The following is a 20,329-nucleotide window of genomic DNA, read 5'->3' on the forward strand; positions in this document are numbered from 1 at the left end:
CAATCTGTTCATTTTCAGTTGAAACGTTAATAGCAGGTGTACAAACCTCCAGCCCGCGGGTCAAATGCAACCTGTCAAGGGGTACCCTTCGGCCTGCTAAAGCGGTTCCAGTAAAAAAGTATCAATGCATGCAACAAGATGAATATCTAGGCTGGCCATATTTCTTTCATAAAAATAAGGGGCACCACCAAAAAAAAGTAGCCATTTACAGTCAGACAAATAAAGTTGTCAATTATGGCCAAAAAAATTGTTGAAGGCAAATAAAATTGTTAACTATTGCTAAGATTGCTGAAAAATCACTGATCACAAATTGTAATATAATTTGTAAGTCATAAAAATAATCACAAAATTCTTCATTAAGTCTTTGAAAATAAGTCCATTTTATAAAAAATTTGGGATGGCCAAAATTACTGGGATTTCCTGTAAAATACAGTCCATGTGTATATATGATCATTCTTTAAGTTTCTGGCCTGTGGACCTAAAAGATTGTGCACCCCACGTGCAGGTTAATACTATGCCCCAAAGCAGAATGTGCTAAAATCTGTGAATGTTCTGTGACATACATCACAGAACAATTCGGAAGAATTTTAAGAAGTGCAAAAAACACTATTACATGGATGGGGATTTTTACCTCAGAACATTTCTAGTCAGCGGAGGGCTTTTTGCAGAACAGTGCTAAACATTCTGCTTTGGGGATACTATGTAAGCTTTAGTCACAAATTCAGTGATTTTTCATTGAATGAGGGGGGGGGGTGGAAATGAATATAAGTGGTGTCACAATCTCAGACTCGTGGGCCAATTTCATGCTGGTAATCTCAAATTTTAGGCTATTTGTGAAACTTTAAGTACATTTCTCAATTTTTCAAAATTGAATCTTTTGAAAACTTCTTTATTTGTGGTGTTGCTAATTTTTTTTATTCTTTCTGCATCAAAGCCAATGCTATGTGGTTTCATTTTTTTGTTTTGATTTTATTTGCACCAGGGGTTGCCGGACGCGCTTTAAGTTGAAAGGCTGATTGGAGTTTGTTCGAAATATTCTAGTCGCTGAGAATGTTGCAAGTGATAATTCCTGATCATAAATGACTTTTTTAAGTATTGGCATGTGAGAAAATATATATACCTGCAAAATAAATATTCATTATATTATTAGGTGAAGCAACGATTCTTTTTCGCATTTTAGAGAAGAGCTATCCAGGGATTTCGATTGTCCAAGGAACTTTTTTTCTTTCCCCCTCCCCCAATTTATGGTAGTACACATAAGCCCCGTTCACATGGGAAATAGAAAAAGCAAGTTTAAAACCCGCTTCAAGAATTTTCACCAATGACTGCTCTACATTTCTTTCCTTAAGAAGGAAAAAAGTTGTCTAGCGGGTGCTGGAATTCCCAATGCTAGCGCAATATTTGCACATGTCAATAGGGCTATCTAGGAGCATTTTTACGTGCATGCCATTTAAAAGGAGCATTACTGAAAGGCAGTAATGGAAGCGAGAAAGTGAAAGTTCCCAACAACGTCTTCAATATGTGGAGAATTTTTACGATACTTTTTCAATCTCGTGCCTGAGAAAACTAAATTTCTTGAGAAATTAAGACAGGATAATAAGTTACTGCAAAATGATAGGGAAAATTTCGTAAAGGAAAGGGATGCTAGTTGCTTTGACAAATTATGTGTATTTGCTATTGGCAAATGTTGCTCAGAGAAATTTGCACCTTTATTTGAATACAGTTTATGGTGGGACCCACTTATAGTGATGAGCTAATTTTCAGCAAAAAAAGCTTGTCTCATCCGTTTTTAGGTCAACAAATGAACTTTCCGAAATCAAGTGCTTTTATAGCAAGTATAACATTATATCGATATTTGATGTGCTTATGATTGTTAAATAATATGGTGTGTAACAGTTTCATTTTTTTTACAAAAATTTAAATTTGTAATATACAGTATAAATAGCCTAACTGAATAGTGAATGTATCTCTGCTCGAGTTTTCATTAATTTTCCACTTACGAGTAGATTGACATCCCATTTTAATAAAGCATAACTGCCAATTCTTTTGGATTTTCCAGAAGGCTTCCAAATTCTCACTCCATCTCTCAGACTCCTGAAAAATTCTTATATTTCCTGAACTTTGATTTTAAAAAATCCTTACTTTTGTGGAAAAAAATTATTCCCAAATAATCCACCCAGAAAAAAAAGTCACAAGCGTAAATTGTTACAATTGTGTTGTATCACAAAAAAATATTTTATTTTTTGGGCGGTGAAGACAAAATTTGCCAAACAGCGATTGTCAATTTGGCCTTTCGACATCCGAAATTGGCGAGATGACTTTATCTGCTTTGACCCTGTCCCATTTTGGACAGGTAACAATTTTTTTGTTGCCATGTTTTAATTTGAGAATAGTAATGACATAATTTAGCCTACTGGTTGGCGATGGCTTGCATAATGAAACGTTTTTGCAAACAGGAAAAATCTTTACAATTTTACTTTTTTATGAAAAATCCTGTTCACATTAGTTTTTGAACGGAATTTGGAACTGCGCAAAAACCTCCTTAATTCTCATTCTTCAAAGTTGGCAGCTATCCAAATCCTCTTTTTCTGCTTTTTCATATAAATCTCTGGTCAAAATCTCTTTTACTTTTGATCACATTAGGGGGTATTCTCCCCCATCCTTTTCTAATTTTTTGAGTGGGAGCCCTGTTTACATTAAACCTTAGGCTTAGTGGCAAGGCTATGGTGCTAGGTCTTTTGTTGAACCAAGATTGGCATGTTCATTCCTCGTCAAGTGTATTATATCTTAGTGTATCTAAGTGTATTATAGCAGGAATGGTAAAAAAAAAAACTCAGTGAAATGTAAAAAAATTGTTTGTTGTTTTCCTAAGATTTACTTTTAATTTTCTTTTACCCTTCTTTTGTATTTCCTCATTATATCCGAACTATGGAGAAAATCTTGCTTGCCAAAAGCATTATAATTGCTATACTATCAACATTACACCAAACCAAATGATTTAATTTGCTCATTTAATTCAGACCCACTCCAAATGCGGGCTCATTATAAGCAGGTGCGATTGGAATTGCGTAATTTTCAATGTGAGATCCATTAAAAACCATGGGAAGAAAAAGAATTTGGCCGTTTTGACACTGGACTTCTGGTTACAAATTTTGAGCACTATGTCAAGTCAAAAAAAATGACAGTTTGATTTTTATGTTGAAAAGATGCAGAAATTTTTGTTATTAATCGATTTGAAAATAGTATTTTCATTGATTTTTATGAAGTCTTATTCATAAAATTCCAAGAAGAGAACATGGTTTTTATGATTACGTCAAAAATTCTTAATACTGTACTGCAGTGTTTCTCATGGCAAGCTGGAGATTTCATGCCTATGTATACTTTGAAGTGACTCTTTTATGAGTGAAAATACCTACTAAATTATTCTGGGGGACAGCAGATGAATCATGAATTGGGCAAGGAAACCGCAGGTGACCAAAGTTTGAGAACAGCTACTATACAGCAACTGGCATCTCGCACTTTGGTAAAAAACATAGTACTGTAGTAATTGTGCGGTAGGAAGTTATGAAAGTTTATACAGGGAAGACTCAACACAAGCAATCACTGGAAAGAGTTAAGTCGTTTATGAAAAAGAGTACCTTTGATAGCTTTACATTCACAATCAAGTGCTGGCTGATTTACTTGTGGTTCATCATTGTCATACTTCTCTTTTATTGCCTGAGGGGACTGCTGCAAGTCAACAAAAATTTCATCATGGGTAATGTTGGTACACATCTTTGTTGTTATCATCATATACATTGCAAATTTCCCCGCTTAACCAGTCATCTGGCTAATTAATTTCTCCTCTTTCCTTTTTTAAAAGTTTGAAAGCTAATAAAATATATTTTCCTTACTAAAATTTTTTACGAATACATTGAAACTTCCTGTTCTTAACTGTGTTTTTGAATCACCAATTTGATTGCATATACCATCGTAACCAGATGGCTTGTTAATAATTGTTATTACCAATGGTTATGACGTGTTTCTTTGCTATCACAATTTTCTTGCAGTTGTCAATTCGTCAGAGCTCTGGGAACTCATAATTTGTTTTGTACCCAAGCAGCTGTCATTGCGTAACTTTTTTTTTTTTTAGTCGAGATTTATTCACAGTTTATTACATTTTTAAAAATGATGCGGCAAATTTTAATGGTGTGAAGTCTAAAGTGAGTTTTAAATTTTAGTTATCTTCCAGCCAGATTCAATTTGATTATGGGCTTGCTTCAGGGTTCAAGCTAGATAAAAAAAATTCCTTTAGCAAAAAATCAAAAATGGGGAGGGGGAAGCTTTAGCAAACTGCTACGATGCTAATGATTGATGGTTGGATGTCTACTTGTTTCATACCTCCTGTATGCATTTTGTGAATATAGCTACTACTTTTGTATTCTAAGATTCTCTTTTGCATTTTGCGAAACATGTAGCTTCAGCCCTGGCTTGCTACATGAATGGCCTTTTCTATGTTATGTTTTCATTAAATGTTATATCAAAAGCTGTTTTCAATATTGAAGTACAATAGTACAATAGTTGAAGTACAATATTGAAGTACAATATTGAAGTACAAATATGAAGTATCAAAAGCTGTTTTCAATATTGAAGTACGCCAAACAATATAGAGTAAATAGGGGGCTCGTGCGTCTCCCCCCCCCCCCCCCCAAATGAAAAAAAACATTTTTAATGTAAAAAATATTGTTAAAAAAATTTCGAAAGGAAATACCTTTATATGTGTTATTATAACCAATTTTTCTGTAAATTTCAATGATATTTGAAGAGTAAGAACTCTTGGTGGGTTGCAATGAATTTTCTTCTAAGAAATTCATTGTGACCCACCCTTTAAGCCATATACGGTAAACCCTTGACCCGCAGACCAAATGTGCCCCTGAAGGTTATCTGATGTGACTTGCCCCCTCAAACCTAATTTTGTAAAAATAAACTAAGCTGCACATTTACAAATCACTTAAATGACCCATGGCACAATTCCGGAGCATTTAAGTGGCCTTTGGCATATTTTCAGATCACTGAAGTAGGTCTCAAAGATTACTTTCACATTCAAAGATCACTTAAGTAACCCGGACACAGTTCCAGGACACTTAAACGATCCATGGCACATTTATATCCCTTGAGTGACATGTGGCACAGTTTTAGAACATTTAAGCGTCCCCCCCCCCCCAGTGCGGTTCTACATCACTCAAGTTACCTGTGGAACATTCCCAGATTACCAGTGGCATAATTACGGATCACTTGAGTGATGCGTGGCCCAGTTCCAGAGCACTTGAAGGATCTCTGAAACAGAGATAACTAAAGTGGCTCTGTAGGGAGAATGTTAGTTCAGGTGCCCCATAACTATCGAAAGGTTTTTTTTTTCATTTTTGGCGCACTGAATAAGATGCCAATAAGAATATTTCATATCTTCATAAAGGGTGGTTGATGACGTTAAGCATCATCCAAACCCCCCCCCCCCTGCCCCCGCATTGATGCTGACATAATACTTGAATGACCCCTTATACTAGAATAGGAGAAGTGTTGGTAAACCATAAATTTGCCTCTACCTAGATTGAGGGACCAGGTCAATGCACAACCAAAGGAAAAAGTATGGGAGCGAGCAACTAAAATATTGGGCCAGAGAATGTGTAAGCATGAGGGTGGCCAGGTTGGTGAGTGAGCAATTGAGTCAGCGAGCAATCAAATGAGTGGCATAGATCAGTATTTCTCAACTGCAGGGCCCTGACATCAAACAGGGCCGTGAGTGGTTCATTGTTCCATTTTTACACATTTATTTCTCATTAATCATATGTATGTCTGGGCCTTTCACAAAAATGAAATCAACCGGGCCGCAGGCTTTCAAGGGTTGAGAACCACTGGCCTAGATAACGTGTAAGCTTAGGAGTGAGTATAAGTATGAGAGTGACCAAAATAATTGCCTGGAGAGTATATTGTGCTGCTGGACTCTTTAATTGGCGACTGCCATCAAATTATAAACATTCTAATTTTGGACGAGATTACAGAAGTACCATAATCCCTCCACTGGCAATTAGAAAAATAGCACCTTAATGAGTGCTCGAAATCTAGGTGAGTCACACTTTTGGTGAAACTTTTTAGAGTGCAGGCTAAATTTAGGGCCGGACTGATCCCGGTTGCTTTGAAATTAAGTTTTGAAATGAAGTAAAATAGAATGTATTAAAGATATAAAAAATATTTCTGAGAAAAAGTTCTTGTGATTGGGGTTCTCTCGCAAAAAATTGTTTCATTGGCATATAGCAGGAGGAGGACATCGCTATGCACACCCTTTCTGAATTCATACCCATAAATCAGAACTTGGCAAATTAAAAAAAATTAGACACCAGCCAAATTTTTTAGGAGTTCTTGGGATTCTTTTATTTCCCGGCCAAAAACAATTCAAATGGTTCTATCCAGGAGTTAAGGCTCACTTGGGTAACTAAAAACTTTTTAGTAGTCAGCTAAATTTCAACTCAGTGTTTAGTGAGTTCAGAGCATGTAAACCATGGGTAACCTTCTAGAAGAATGCAGGCCACTTTATCGATTTGAAGACCTTTTTCCCGGGCACGTTAAGTAATGTGCAAGTTCTGTACATGTGCAGTGGGCTGCTGGAGTGATCTGAAATTACGTCGCAAGTCACTCAAGTGATCTGAAATTATGTTGCAAGTCACTCAAGTGATCTGAAATTATGTTGCAAGTCACTCAAGTGATCTGTAAATACGTCAAGTCACTGAAGTGATGTGGAAATGGCTAACTTGGTTCATTTTTACAAAATTAGGTTTGAGGTAGTGGGATATGGGTAACTTGGTTCATTTTTACAAAATTAGGTTTGAGGTAGTGGGATATGGGTTAAGCACGTATGGTGTAAACCAACTCGCGGAGTCTGGTAGGCGTGTTTTTTATTTATCCATCAAAGTTACTGATTTAGTTTTATTTAAAAATTTACTGGGTTTTTCCCTCGAGCGGCCACAGGGCACCGGTTGAGAACTGCTGGTGTAAATGGTGTGTTAAGTTATGAAGCTGCAGGTCAATGATTTTCTTCTGCAAGTTAATGAACTAGTGGCTAAGTATAATAGGATTCAGTCTAGAGAGCAAGCATCTCAACAGCCTGAGCCCAATTACAGAGATGAAAAACCACTACAGACATAAAAAATCCAAAAATACAATAAAGTAATAAAGATAAAAGTAAAATAAAAACACAATAATTCATCAAATTTTTACGCGTTAAAAAATAAATCAAACACATGATGCAAAATATATATATACATAACGGAAATACAAATTGACAATCCGATACAAGGAAGACAAAACCATGTCTATCCAAAGTAAAATACTGAAAAATAGATGAATTGCTTAAAAAATTACAAAATACAAAGATAAGTAAACAGAAGGAAATTAATATGAAAACAACAGAAAAAAAATGATGCAAAACACTCAGAGATATGTACAGTACCTAGTGGAATCGTATCTGGAAATTCATCTGTATTATAATTTTTACATGCTCGTAAAATATAGTAAGGAAAGACTTTTCCCTCTGCATATTATGCGAGCTGAACTCAGGGGAAAAAATTCTTCTGGTCTCTGCCGAGAATCGAGCCCCAGTTGTCTTGCAATCTTAGACAAATGTGTTACCATCCACACCACTAGAGACGCAACCCTGCTTCTCCGTGTCATACACACTAGCACGACACGCTGACATAGAGACTTAGCAGCTTCTCTTAACTTCAGCAAATGCCCCCCACCATCCCCAAGTGGCACAATAAATAGACTGGTTTTTTCCCTTCAGTCCAATATATCGAGGAAATACCTCCAGTGATGTATGTAATGTACAGAGTCGTCATAACTTTAAGAGCTTCTTACAGTCGCAAAATCAATGAATGAGAATGAAATTCAAGATATAGATGTTTCAAAGTATACGCTCAAGAATGAAAAGAAAAGCAAACCCCCTGGCTCTTGCGGTAACAAAATTTTAAAAAATTCCAAGTGGCAACACTTGCTTTTATGCATTTCCAAAGTGATCAGCGTAGTGAAAAATCATGAATGCCATTGAAATGGTACCTGTTGTACCATAAACACTTTCACAGGATGCAGACAAAGAAAGATCTCACTGAGGGGCTGGTGCGCTAACCTTTCGGTGGGAGACTTTCTGTGACCTCAATTGATTGTTTCCAAATGTTTTCTTTTTTGTCTGCATTTAGCACCGTTTATCATGCTGCAGGACCATTCCAATGCCATTCATCATCTTTTACTGAGCCGATCACTTTACAAAAACTGAGTGCTGCCATTGAAATTGTTCAAATTTTGTTGCTATAACTTTAACCAAGAAAGCTAGGTTTTGTTTTTCTTCTCGCTCTTGAGCGCATACTTTGAAACACCTATATCTCGAATTTCATTCGCAACCCCTACCCTATTTGAAGCTCTACTGTAAATGGGCTTTCCATGCAGGGATTTCGCCTTCTCATCCTTTTTTATTTACTGCTCTCATTTAAGTTTCTTGTCATTTCAGTTCATAGGAGAGAGAGAGAGAGAAGCCTTTTCAAACCCTCTATTCCGGCATACCCTCACTTGTCAATTCACAAGCTCTATTGGCCACATTATCAGCATCTTTTTGTACGGCTATAATGATGGCGAATTGTGATAAGATCTTTCACTGAGACCACGTAAAGTTTTTAAGCCTTTTGAGCTTTGAAATATTTTTCGAAAGTTCCACTGAAAAAGCTGAATCAGCTGCATTATCAACAATTTAAATGCCGTCAGAAGAAGGCTGTCTTTCAGATTTCCCGTAAATATCTCAGATATTGGTCATTCATTAACTTCATTAACTACATCTTCATATTCAACTACATCCGTCCCAATCACTGTAGTAATTCCAAAACCAAATAGCGCCGCACTTCCTCCAACAATAAGTGATAAACCACCAGTTGTCGGGCAAGAGATGAGCTTGCCAAAACAGTTAATCCAGAAACTAGATTCGCAAATGACATCCACTTATTATATATACACATATAACATTCTTTGTGTTTTAGTTCTTGTATACTTTTTTTCATGCAGCATTTTGAGTTTTGACCTATTAGGTTGCAAACGATGTGAATGTTCTGCAATCAATTTATGACAATTTCTCATCCCTAGTGATGGCGGCATTTCGATTTCACACCTGTTGGAGATAAAAACTGTTAAAAATAGTTTCAAAAATTAAGAATAAAAATTCAAGCAGGCTTCGTTAAAAAAACATCATTTTTATGAATTTCTTTTAATGTCAGAATGAATAAATCATATGAAAAAGCGGGAATGTTTTGGAACGTATAGGTCATCATAGTCAATTTAATTATAATTAATCCTACAAGAAAAAATAAACGCTGAAAGTGACAAACATGATTGAATGCACCCTGTATGGCCCCCTTCCGACCTTTTTATTGCAAAAATGTACCGGTTTTTTTCACATACTTTCAACGAGCCTATTTGAATCTTTATTTTTTATTGAAATTATTTTTCAACTAATAAATTAGTATGATAATTACAACTATGAATAGGAATATTCATCTCACATATTTGTTATGTTTAAACATTTTATTTCACGAAATTTATTTTAGCCCAATGCAATTGCCAGGGCTGCAACTAGATGCTTGGCCAGCCGGGGTAAGCATGCATTTTGGCACCCCCATGTAATGTAGAAGGAGAGGTTAAAGTATGAAATTTGTGCCCCCACTGGCAGCAGACCCGCCTGCTTCCCACCCTGGCAATTGCAGTAGTACCACTCTGTCAGGTGAAACCTTGTAACTTTTTTGCTGCATAATTGTCTTTCACATCAATTCGTTTCTATATCAGTGAATGAACAGAATTCTACGAGCGCACCCTTGGTGATGTAATTTGCCCCCAAATTTTCACAAGATGGTGCCACTACTTTCAAACACCTTTTCCCCAATAATTTTTCTCATCTAAAACAGAACCAGGGAAAAAAACAAAATAAATAAGTCTACTTCCCTTATGATGCATTGTTCCCACCGTCTCTCTGGTCAGTTTAATTGCTTCACCTGGAGTATGGCGAGGGATTTTTCTTTAGACAAGCGCTTTGTCTTTTGTTACATTTATTGACATTTTTGAACGCTTTCATATAGCCTTCTTAATTCCTTGATAATCTCTACTCTCAGGTTTTCTATTTTTCAGGAGCATAGCTTTTTTTGCCAGAAACAATTTGTATATTGCCTTAGGCATCTGCACTGAGTGTGTGTGTTTGCATTCTATTTTTTTTTTTTTTTTTTTTTTGTTTCTGAACGGAAGAAGTAACAACTCCCTCTTTCTCCACTTCAGTTAGCTGTTGTTGAAAAAACGATGGTATTTTCATAATGCATGTTGCAGTTTCACATTATCCTGGGGCAAGATGGGACATTCAGACTAGCTTTTGTCCTGCATAGAGACAACTTCGATTCTTGTATTATGTGAATTTCGACAGTGATTGGTCAAATCATGTAAACGTGTGGGGGGGGGGGGGGAAACAAAAGCTCTCATTAATGAAGACATATAGAGTGCATAGCAAACAGGGAGTATGGCATTTTACTGGCGAGAAATTGATCCTAGAGGTATACTTTCAATTAGAAAAAGTTTCCAAATAATGTATAACACTCAGATATGTCATTCATATTTCAAAGGGTCGTATAGTAATGAAAATAAAAAACTTTTTATCTAGTCACTGTGTGCCCCTAAAGCCCAGTTAAAAAGTTGACCTGTCTCTCCTGATGCCAACAAAAAAATTCCATGATTCTAAAGTGAGGGTAAAATGGTTTTTTCCGCATTTAAAGCTCCCCCCCAATTTCCTTTATTTCGAATATCTTAGTGAATAAAAAAAACTAGCAGAAACAAAAAATTCTGGGAATTTCAATAGCTATTGGTGAATGCATGTGGGGGGGACCCCACGAAAACATTCGTATCAATGAAGAAATACGTGTTTCAAAGTGGGGGAAAAAATTCCGGAAATGTGAAAAGGAGGACAAAGGGGTGATTTTTTTTGAAATCAGACGCTCATCAAAAAGGAGGACGGTCAGTTACCCTACCTTGAGGGCCAGGTAGTAAACTATATTAGTAATGCTCCAAGAATATGCCATGTATAGAATATTAGCTGTGCGCATTGACCAGTGTTTCTTAAACTATGGTCACCTGCGGCTCCCTTGCACAATTCATGGTTGATATGCCATTTCCTCTCATTAATGCTGAATTTTAATCATTTCTGGCATTTTTTCTCATTTATTCTGAATTTTAATCAATTCTGAATATTCATCAATTTAGGATTTTTTTTTTTATTAGATTCCAATTTTTCATTGATTTGTTGATATTTTTCAGCATTCCTGTATATTCTGTGGTAACAGCACATAATGCATAAATCTTTGAAAAGAATTTTTTGGGGGTTGGTATCGGCATCCAATCAGTTATTGAATTTTAATTTAGCATTTAAACCATCGGATCCTATGTTACACCCGGAACATTCTATCGCTCGCCCCCCCCCCCAGGGGCGCTAACGTCCACGTTGGGAATCACTGATTTAAACATTGGGACCTTTTGTGCGATCTATGGACAGACCCATCATCCGAAAAAGATTATGAAACAGCTGCTGCCATCTGATATCAACCTTGAAAACTAGACGGCAGTGAAACTTTCATCAAGGTTTCACTCTAAAATTAGAGGTCAAAGCCGTACTACTTTCGGATAACTGCTGTAAGTCAAGACCGATCATATTAATGTCATTTATACTTTCGGCGTTTTGTTTATGAGTGACCATTGGAGAGTTTTTTTTTCGAAGTATCATTTTAGCAAATTCAACAAGGGGGGCTGCCATTTGTCGACATATACGTATTTCGGCTGTGACTAGATGAATGTGGTGCCATCTATGGCTCAGAAATAACACTACTTGACAATTTTTAGTTTGTTTTCTTAATAATAGCCAGCAGCACAGGTCCTATTTTTCTGCGATTTATTAATGAAGTTATGTAGCGTGGATAGATGGCAGCAAAAGCTGAGCGGAAGATCACGTGACTCGTTTAACATCGGCGCAATCTGTTGTTTACAAATGGCATAAATAGGAGTTGAAAAGAAATAATTTCAGTATAAGTTGGCCGCTCACTAGAAGAGAACGAGGGTGCATTAAAATAAGAAGCCCGTAGCCTTCTAGTCCATGTCAGTCGGTATAGGGCGCCCGTAGCGTCAAAGGTGGAGTCGACTGATCTAATATATATATATGAATTGACATCATCATCCCGCCCCCCCCCCCCAGACTTCCAAGTCTAAGGCGACTTGATAAGGGTATAAGGCCCCTATTGTAGTGGCTATATCCAAGTCTATCTGTGCCTATGCTACAGATGAGCATTAATGAAAGCGATAATTCCTATATTGATCAAAGACGTTTCCAGAATTAAGGAAAGAGATAATTTCAGAATCAATGAAATTATTCCAGAAGTAATGAAAGAATTAATAAAGGAATTAATTCCAGAGTTAATGAAGGAGAATGCCAGAAATGATGAAAGAAATGATTCCAATATATTAATGAAATAAATTTCATTTTTATCTTTTTTTATCGTTATTAAAAGGTAATATTTAGAGGCTGAACTGTACATTTCAATGGGGAAATTGCACAGGCAGGAACTGTTATTCACAGAGTCACATGATTTCCTTGCATTTGATGTTGGACCCCTTGCAGCGGCTTGATGCTTAGCACTGAGCTGACACTGGTTAACAAATTCGAAAATTGAGAAAGGAGATCGCCTGCGCACGCACCCTTTATGACGTCGTTTCCCCCAACCTCCACAAAAGATAGCGCCACTTTTCTTCCAAAACCCACAATAATTTTCCCCAACTGAAATAGAACCGCTGTATATGTTATAGAAATTGGAAAAAATCCTGTTGTTATGCATAATCACCAGCTATTATAGTCACTAACCATTTTTGTACGTTAAACAAATTATTTTTCACATTTACAAGTGATGTGTAATCCCCAACTTGCATTTTAAATATGATAAATCATCAATAAATTATTTAAATTTACCAGATATTTTGCTCCAATTTCAGTCTAGGATGATAGATTTGTTCAGTGATTGCTTGTTTAAAAATATTGATAAATGTGAAAAAAAAAGCTAACTTAGATTCGTCTGAGAATTTCGAAGGCATTGGTCAAAGCATGTAAAAAGTATGGGAAAGAAAACTCACACATGCAAATACTCATGCCAATGAAGAGACATATTTCAGTGGAAAAAAAATTCCCATAAAAAAAAGAAAACCATTCCCCGGCATGGGTGGAAAGGTGGGGGGGGAAACCATGCCCCCAGCATCAAAGCTGAAGTCAACTGATCTAATACATATTCGTATAAATGAAGTGATATCATCATATATCGTGCCCTCCCAGACTTCAAAGTCTCTCCGCCTATGTGTTCCCCGGAAACCTGAAAAAGAGGATAAAAACGAATTTTCGAAAACATAGGACAGCACTTGAAATGACACCAAAAAAAGAGGATGGATAGTAACCCTAGAGCTGACCATACATCCCCAAGAGAATTAGGGATCTCAAATTCGGGAAAACACTGGCAACTGAAACAACAAAAAAAAATTTTATTGCCAAAGGTGAACAAAAATTGCTCAATAACTGCTAATTACGACCGATCCCTGATAAATCTCTCACTCTGCGGAGTGGTGAGATATGAAGTGCTCAGAAGTACAAGGCAAAAAAAAGAAATTATCACACCCCTTTCTCCTCCCAGAGGCAGATTCATTAGCCGCACTTTCTCCCATTTTAGTCTAATTTTCCTCACCACTCATTCCTCAAATTTGTCTTCCTGGGTTATAGCCCACTCGTGCGACCTTCTCCCCTTCTAAATTACTTTTTTCCCCATCTTTCTTTTAGGTCATTATTTTCTGTCGCTCCCATGTAGAACTGCAACTAGATACTTGGTCAACTGGAGTAAGAACTTGTGTTTTGCTCACCTCCCCCCCCCCCCCCTGTAATGTAGTAGCAGTCAAAGGGTGAATTCTGTGCACTCTCTAGTCCAGCGCCCAAAGGACCAGGCCAGCCTGCTCACCTCCCAGTTGCGGCTCTGTTACCATGCTTGCACATTCTTTGGATCACTCATGGTCACTCAATCTAAGTCACTTTTTGGTCACTCTTCTGCTCATTCCCTTGCTTATACACTGTTTTGATCATTCTCCTGCTTGCAAGCTCTCTAAGCCAGTCCATACTCACACATTATCTAGATAAGTGGTTTTCAACTCGGGCCCATATGCCCTTCTCACTGCGGTCTTGGGATATTTTAGGGGAGGGACCACGAGTGAAAATCAGATGAAAGAGGAACCTTGACAAGTGGTTAAGGAGGCCAGAGAGCAGTGAAGAAAAAAGTTTAATGACAAATATAGCTCACTGCTTGGACTCTCTTGGCCACTTACATGAGGACACACACTGTCCAGATCCCTCTCATGCTTGCACACTTTGCTCACTCCCATACATATACTTTCTCTCGGTCACTTAAATACTTGCACACTTTCTATGTCACTCTTTTGGTGACTGTCATGCTTGCACAGTCTTTTAGTGATTCTTAATTCTTGCACAGTTTTGATGACAAATTTTTGCACACTCTGTAGGTCACTCTCAAACTTGCTCGCCTTATAAGTCACTCCTATGCTTGCACACTCCCCAGGTTACTCTCATGCTTGCATACTCTCTAGGTCACTAATAAGCAGTGCGGCCACGAACAATAAACCAATGAAGCCATACCAAATGAGGCTTCTGTATGTGAGCTGGGTCAAAATGTGCTGGTGTCGTGTGGCAGCTCAACTCTTTTTGTTTTGTCGATGTCTCGTTGTAGTCTGTATGCAATGTGTCAAAATTTGTAAATAGTCTTCATATTTTTTTGTAATGTGTTTTATTGAGGTGTATGTAACATATTGTATTACATGAATACAAAAGCCCCTGACACCGTCCAGCCGCTTAATCGAAGCAATGACCGAAATTGCAGACAGAGCCTAAGCGGTGCATGGTCAAAAAAGTAAAATACAGTAAGCCCTCTTATCTGACACCCCTCTTTTGCAGTCAAATAATTATTTTCCCTTTTATAATAAAAGTATGTATTTCAAATCCTTGATTAACGGTTGCTTCCTCGATTAAGGACAATTTTTTTTGTCCCAACGGTGTCAGCAAAAAGAGAGGCTTTTACTGTATAACAATTTTTTCCATGCAAAACCCATATTCCGCAGACATGAACAAGATTAAACACAAAAGGAAGAAAAAACAGCAAAATGAAATACACATACAGACTTATGTACATTCATGCAAAAAAAAACAAAACAAATCCAAAAGCTATAATGAACAGTTACGGCGCAATTTACCGATTTGTCGTCGTTGTCATCTTCTGTAATTCATATTTTTCCGAACATTGAAACGCCGCCTGTTTCTATTCCCATGCTGTCTATTAAACTGCATGTGGTTGCTTTGCTCCTGTTGTGCGGGTGCACCATTGATGCCCTGAGCATACCTTGCATCCTCGCTATACACTGGCCCTGGTGGCGGACATGGCGAATAATGGAAACTTCTATGTGGGTTGTGATACTGCTGGGCATCTGGACAAGGGAAATTCGTTTGCGGCAGCGGCAAAAGAGGAGCGTTTTGGTGATAGTTTTGCTGGAATGGTGGATTGAGTCCCATCGCATAGTTATGATTCAGGACAGGAGGAGGATTATGAAGCCAGGGTTCGAAAGAAGTATCAGGTTGTCTTCTCGAATTTTTTTCTCTACGATCCCTTTTTTTATAAGGGTTTCTTCTCGATGACGAGCGAGGTTCATAATGGTGTTTGTGGTTGAAGTTACCAGACTGTTTCTTCTTTGACGTACCTGATTCTTTGTGGTGAAGATGAGAATGGTCTTTCCTATTTGGGATGGGTGGAGAGTCTTTATCTTCTTGACATAAGTCACAGTTGCCCGTTTCACCACCATAATTAGACTTTATCTGTTCGAGGAAGTCTTTCACGGGTATTGTATTTTTTGCATTTTTGAATATCGATGGCCATACAACTAAGTATCTAGGTTCATCGGGTGATCGGAATTCTTCAGGAACGTCGACTATGAAAGTGTTGTTGGAATTTGCTACGTCTTCTTGAGATGTGATCGACGATAGAGACATGTTTTTCAAAATGTCCATGATTTATCTTCAAAACTCCTCCTGTAAAAAAAAACTATTCTTTACATTTGAAATTACATTTCTAATTGTCCACAAACTATAAACGTAGTTTGTTCAAAAAGTATCCAACCATAATTTTTCATGCATGAACCAATAAAGGTATAGGGAGGCGTGGTTTGATGCACATATATAGGTGATCCTAGTAAGCATGCTTGAATTTTTTCTTGCCTACAGAAACTGACAGATCGGCAATGAGTGAGGAGGTGTGAGTGCAGTCACATTTTGGTTTTCGACAAAATGGCAGGAAATGGACAAGGCCACTGCATTAATTGTGATGGAGCTGCTTCTTTAAGAAGCAGACACTGTATCATACAGAGGTTTTGTTTTCACATCCCAATTTACAGACAACAAAATGAAAAAATATACAATACAAATTTTCACCGCAAACCATTTATTCAAGTTAAATTTATAACCTTGAGTTAATTCGATAATGATCGATCCTTCAAAAACATTTTCAAGTTCAAAATTTTTACATATTAACTAGATTTCAACCTTTTCCACTAAATAAATAATAATAATAGTGCAGGAGATTGCAGACAAGTAGCGACCATGACTGAGATCGGCCGTGATCATGGCAAGTAATGGCTGCGATTGTCAGCAAGCAACTATCATGACCAACAGCAAATGAAACTAAACAGTAAATAGTCACAGTTTAAACTGCAAAAATGAAGAAATATGTAAAAAACCAGACCTGGATCTGATGTGCCGGGGATTGACAGTAACATTATAAACCTCTTGGCACTCCTTGGTGATACTTATGCCATGCAGTGCGTACTTGTGATGAACCACGCCACAAGTCAAAGAAAACTGTCAGCATACTTTGACATAGCATCTCTTGAAGACCAAATCGTCACTCAAAATGGAATGAACAAATCCGATGCTATTCTAATTTCGTCTGCAAAGTTCTGTAATCGTGATTCGATAATTCTGCATCACCAGAGTCCTCACTTGGTCAATAACAATCTCATTTCTGGATGTTGACGGCCTACCAGAATGGCTTTGAAGTGGTTGTACCACTCCTTTATTGGTGTGGTGCCCATTTCTTCATCTTCAAAGGTCTGTTGAATCTTGCAGATTGTTTCTGCTCAGAAATCACCAAGCTTTACGCAAAATTTAATTCAGTAGCATTGTTGAAGTTTTCCCTCCAGTTTGTCGAAAACCAAAGCGACGCCGCTCACTTACTCACTCATTGGCAGTCTGCTGGCGAAAGGCAGATTCTGCGTGAAGGAAAAAATTCAAGCATGCATAATAGCATTCCTTATATATAATGCACCAAACCACCACGGTTTCATTGGTTCATAAAAAAAAATTATGGTCGGATACTTTTACAACAAACATTGTATGAAAATTCAATATGAAGACTTATTGAAAGCTTTACAGCACAGTTTTCAAACTTTTTGTTCCATTGTCCCCTTCTTCAGAATTTTTTCTCTCTCAATTGCCCCCCGACTCAAGCGAACCAATAGGATCCTATGTTAACCCTGTAGCTTTTATCACCCCCTGGACCATTCCATCGCCCACCAGGGGCGATATAGTTCAATTTGGGAAACACTGCTTTACAGGTTTAAAAGCTCACCAATGTCCCCCAAAGCAGAATATGCAAAAATGTGCGACGTACGTCGCAGAACCACCAGTGCTGTTGCAGAACAATCTGGAAGAATTTTAAGAAAAAAGGTAGAGAAATGCTATTATGTATATTCGAATTTTTATAGAACATTTTCAGTCAGCTGAGGGCTCGCTGCAGAACATTGCAAAGCATTCTGCTTTGGGGCCAATGTCTATAAGTCAATTAATGAATTGTAGAAAATAATTAACATTCAGCCATTAACGGAAAGTAATATAGCTATTCAACTGTTTCACGCCAACAATATTATAACACTGAATATCGATGTGCTTATTTGTCAGCAGCTTCAAATTCATTTTCCACTTTTTTTTCGGGTAAGACGATTTTTATTTAATTCATCCATTACTGATGAATTTCTCAACTTTTTAATATGCTCAGATGTTTCCTCTCAAAGTGGATTCGTCCAGCACTCACTTTTATGCATTGTCAAGTGATCTGTGCATTGAAAAATCATGAATGGCATTAGAACAGTACCTATAGCACCACAAATATTGGTGCAAGACACAGGTAAAGAAAGAAGATCTCACAGAAGGGTTTATGCGCAAACCCCCCCCCCCCCCAGTGAAGAACTTCTCACAGTTCTGTATTAGTTGTTCCTACATGTTTCTCTGTCTGTGTCTAGCACTGGTGTTTATCTTGCAATAAAAAATACTGTTTCAGAGCTATTTATGGTGTTTTACTGTGCCAATTACTTTACAATGCATGAAGTGAGTGCTGCCATTTGAAGTTTCTGAAATTTTGTTGCTGTAAATGTAACAGCAAGAGCTATTAAACCACACACATATCTCGTCCACATTCCTATGCAGAACTTCTAACGTGAAGCTTGTTTCTTCCACTTTTCAAACTATGAGTGAACTGTTATGTTTGATGATTTTAGTGTTGTAGGCCTGTTGCTCTCTGCAGCGAGACTTTATAATGGGGAAATCAGCTTGCATTCGCACCTCAAAGTTGGGAAAACCAATTTCAGCACCGTTGGGGTAACCGCAAGAATTAGGTCATGGTTTCCCATCTCATTCTCGAGCGCATACTCTGAAACACCTATATCTAGAAATTTTATTCACATTTTGTTGGTTTTTGTGGCCGCTAGGGGCTCATATCCCGGCAATATTATTTTATGACCAGCCTGTGCAATTCATTATTGATGAATGGAATATTCGCATGTGGGTTATACACAGGTAATTTAGGTACATGCATCAAGTAATAAACGTTTGAAATCATTTGGCCATAAAAGAGGGGTTACCGCATCTGAGAGGTGTCCGTTAAGAATTTAGTGTGTTATTAAAACACATATCACCAATAAAATACTAATAAAATGGTTTTTTTTTTTTAAATTTTTTACTGCCTGCATTTGAGCTTAAGGACGGAAAAGAAAACACCTATTGTAGAAATTAGCGTCCTTTTTTCTTCCTTGAGCTTAAAGCCGGGTTTTCCTAGGAATAGGTTTCTTGCGCAGCGTGTTAGACTATTTCGCGCCGACAGAAACGAGTTACATAATCATGCTACGCGTTTGTGTTTTCCTAGCAAGGCGCATCAGATCAGGGCGGCTATATAAAGTATATGGCTTTGGCATCAGCTACTCTGTCATCTGCATGCTCCGGTTTGAAGGGAAGGGAAATAAAACACACAAGAGTGAAGAGAATATCGGCAAAACCGCTGCGCACGACGCATTTGGCTCCTCCAGAAGGAGTCAGCCAATAATGCCCAACGTAAAGCACTGTCGTGAGCCATATTGCGCTCTGTAGGAAAACAGTCATGCTGCTTTTCTTACTGGTGAGTGGACGAATCACGATGCGCGGGGAACAGGAAACCTGCTCCTAGGAAAACCCGGCTCACACACATATAAGCCAAAAGTGTATCTTAAAGATCCAGATGACCGAAACCGACATAATCTTAATATTCTCGTCTGTTATCACTTTCAATTTTTTTTTAAATATCCCCCCCCCCCCCATAATTTGAAATTTTGTTGAAAAATAACGCAATTTAGTTTCAATTCATGATTTACATGCCGTGAAAGTGTTGATATTTTTCTCTGAAAAAAATAAATCGTCCGCAATTTTCGTTAAAATGCTATGATATCCTCAAATTTTGAACTAGAATTGAGAAGGCCACTTAAAACATAATTGTCAGTTTCTAAATTTATTTCATCATTAAACCATTAAAATCCCCACATTGCACAATAAACACAAACAATTAGAGCTTTAGGACATAAAGGAAAACATACCTATAGTACAAATTAACGGTGTTTTTTCCCCTACTTTGTGCTTTAGGACTCAACAGTCAACATACCTCATGTATACAACTAACACATGTCAGATACAGATAGATTAACGGTAATAGTAACACATGTAAACAAAAGCTTCTGTTATAGATCGAGACGACCTGAACCGACATAATTCTCAATATTCCTGGGTCATCACTTAGTTTTAATATCAATGTTTTCATTTTTATAATTAATACTTACCTTAATTAGT

The 20,329-nt window shown here is 37.4% G+C and overlaps 1 protein-coding gene across 2 annotated transcripts; it reads right to left on the bottom strand.

The window, feature by feature from the left end:
• Nucleotides 1–7,355: 7,355 nt before the first annotated feature.
• LOC149064761 (uncharacterized) lies at nucleotides 7,356–20,224 on the bottom strand. Of its 2 annotated transcripts, XM_089255187.1 has the most exons (3): nucleotides 20,080–20,218; nucleotides 15,388–16,216; nucleotides 7,356–9,184 (listed from the first exon to the last, which is right to left on the bottom strand). In XM_089255187.1, exon 2 carries the CDS (start codon nucleotides 16,193–16,195, stop codon nucleotides 15,404–15,406), a length of 792 nt encoding a protein of 263 aa, XP_089111313.1. In that variant the 5' UTR covers nucleotides 16,196–16,216; nucleotides 20,080–20,218; the 3' UTR covers nucleotides 7,356–9,184; nucleotides 15,388–15,403. The 2 variants fall into 2 exon arrangements, with proteins under 2 accessions (XP_089111313.1, XP_089111312.1); XM_089255186.1 differs by lacking the exon at nucleotides 7,356–9,184 and having other exon boundaries at nucleotides 15,299–16,216; nucleotides 20,080–20,224.
• Nucleotides 20,225–20,329: the final 105 nt, after the last annotated feature.

Source organism: Pholcus phalangioides, unplaced genomic scaffold (genome assembly GCF_987345545.1).
Source record: "Pholcus phalangioides strain wild (caught in Gottingen) unplaced genomic scaffold, Ppha-v1.0 ptg000042l_1, whole genome shotgun sequence".
Taxonomy (NCBI): Eukaryota; Metazoa; Arthropoda; class Arachnida; order Araneae; family Pholcidae; genus Pholcus; species Pholcus phalangioides.

What these genes read in the sequence shown, in the direction of transcription:
- LOC149064761 (XM_089255187.1), bottom strand. Translation starts at nt 16,195, where the DNA reads ATGGACATTTTGAAAAACATGTCTCTATCGTCGATCACATCTCAAGAA.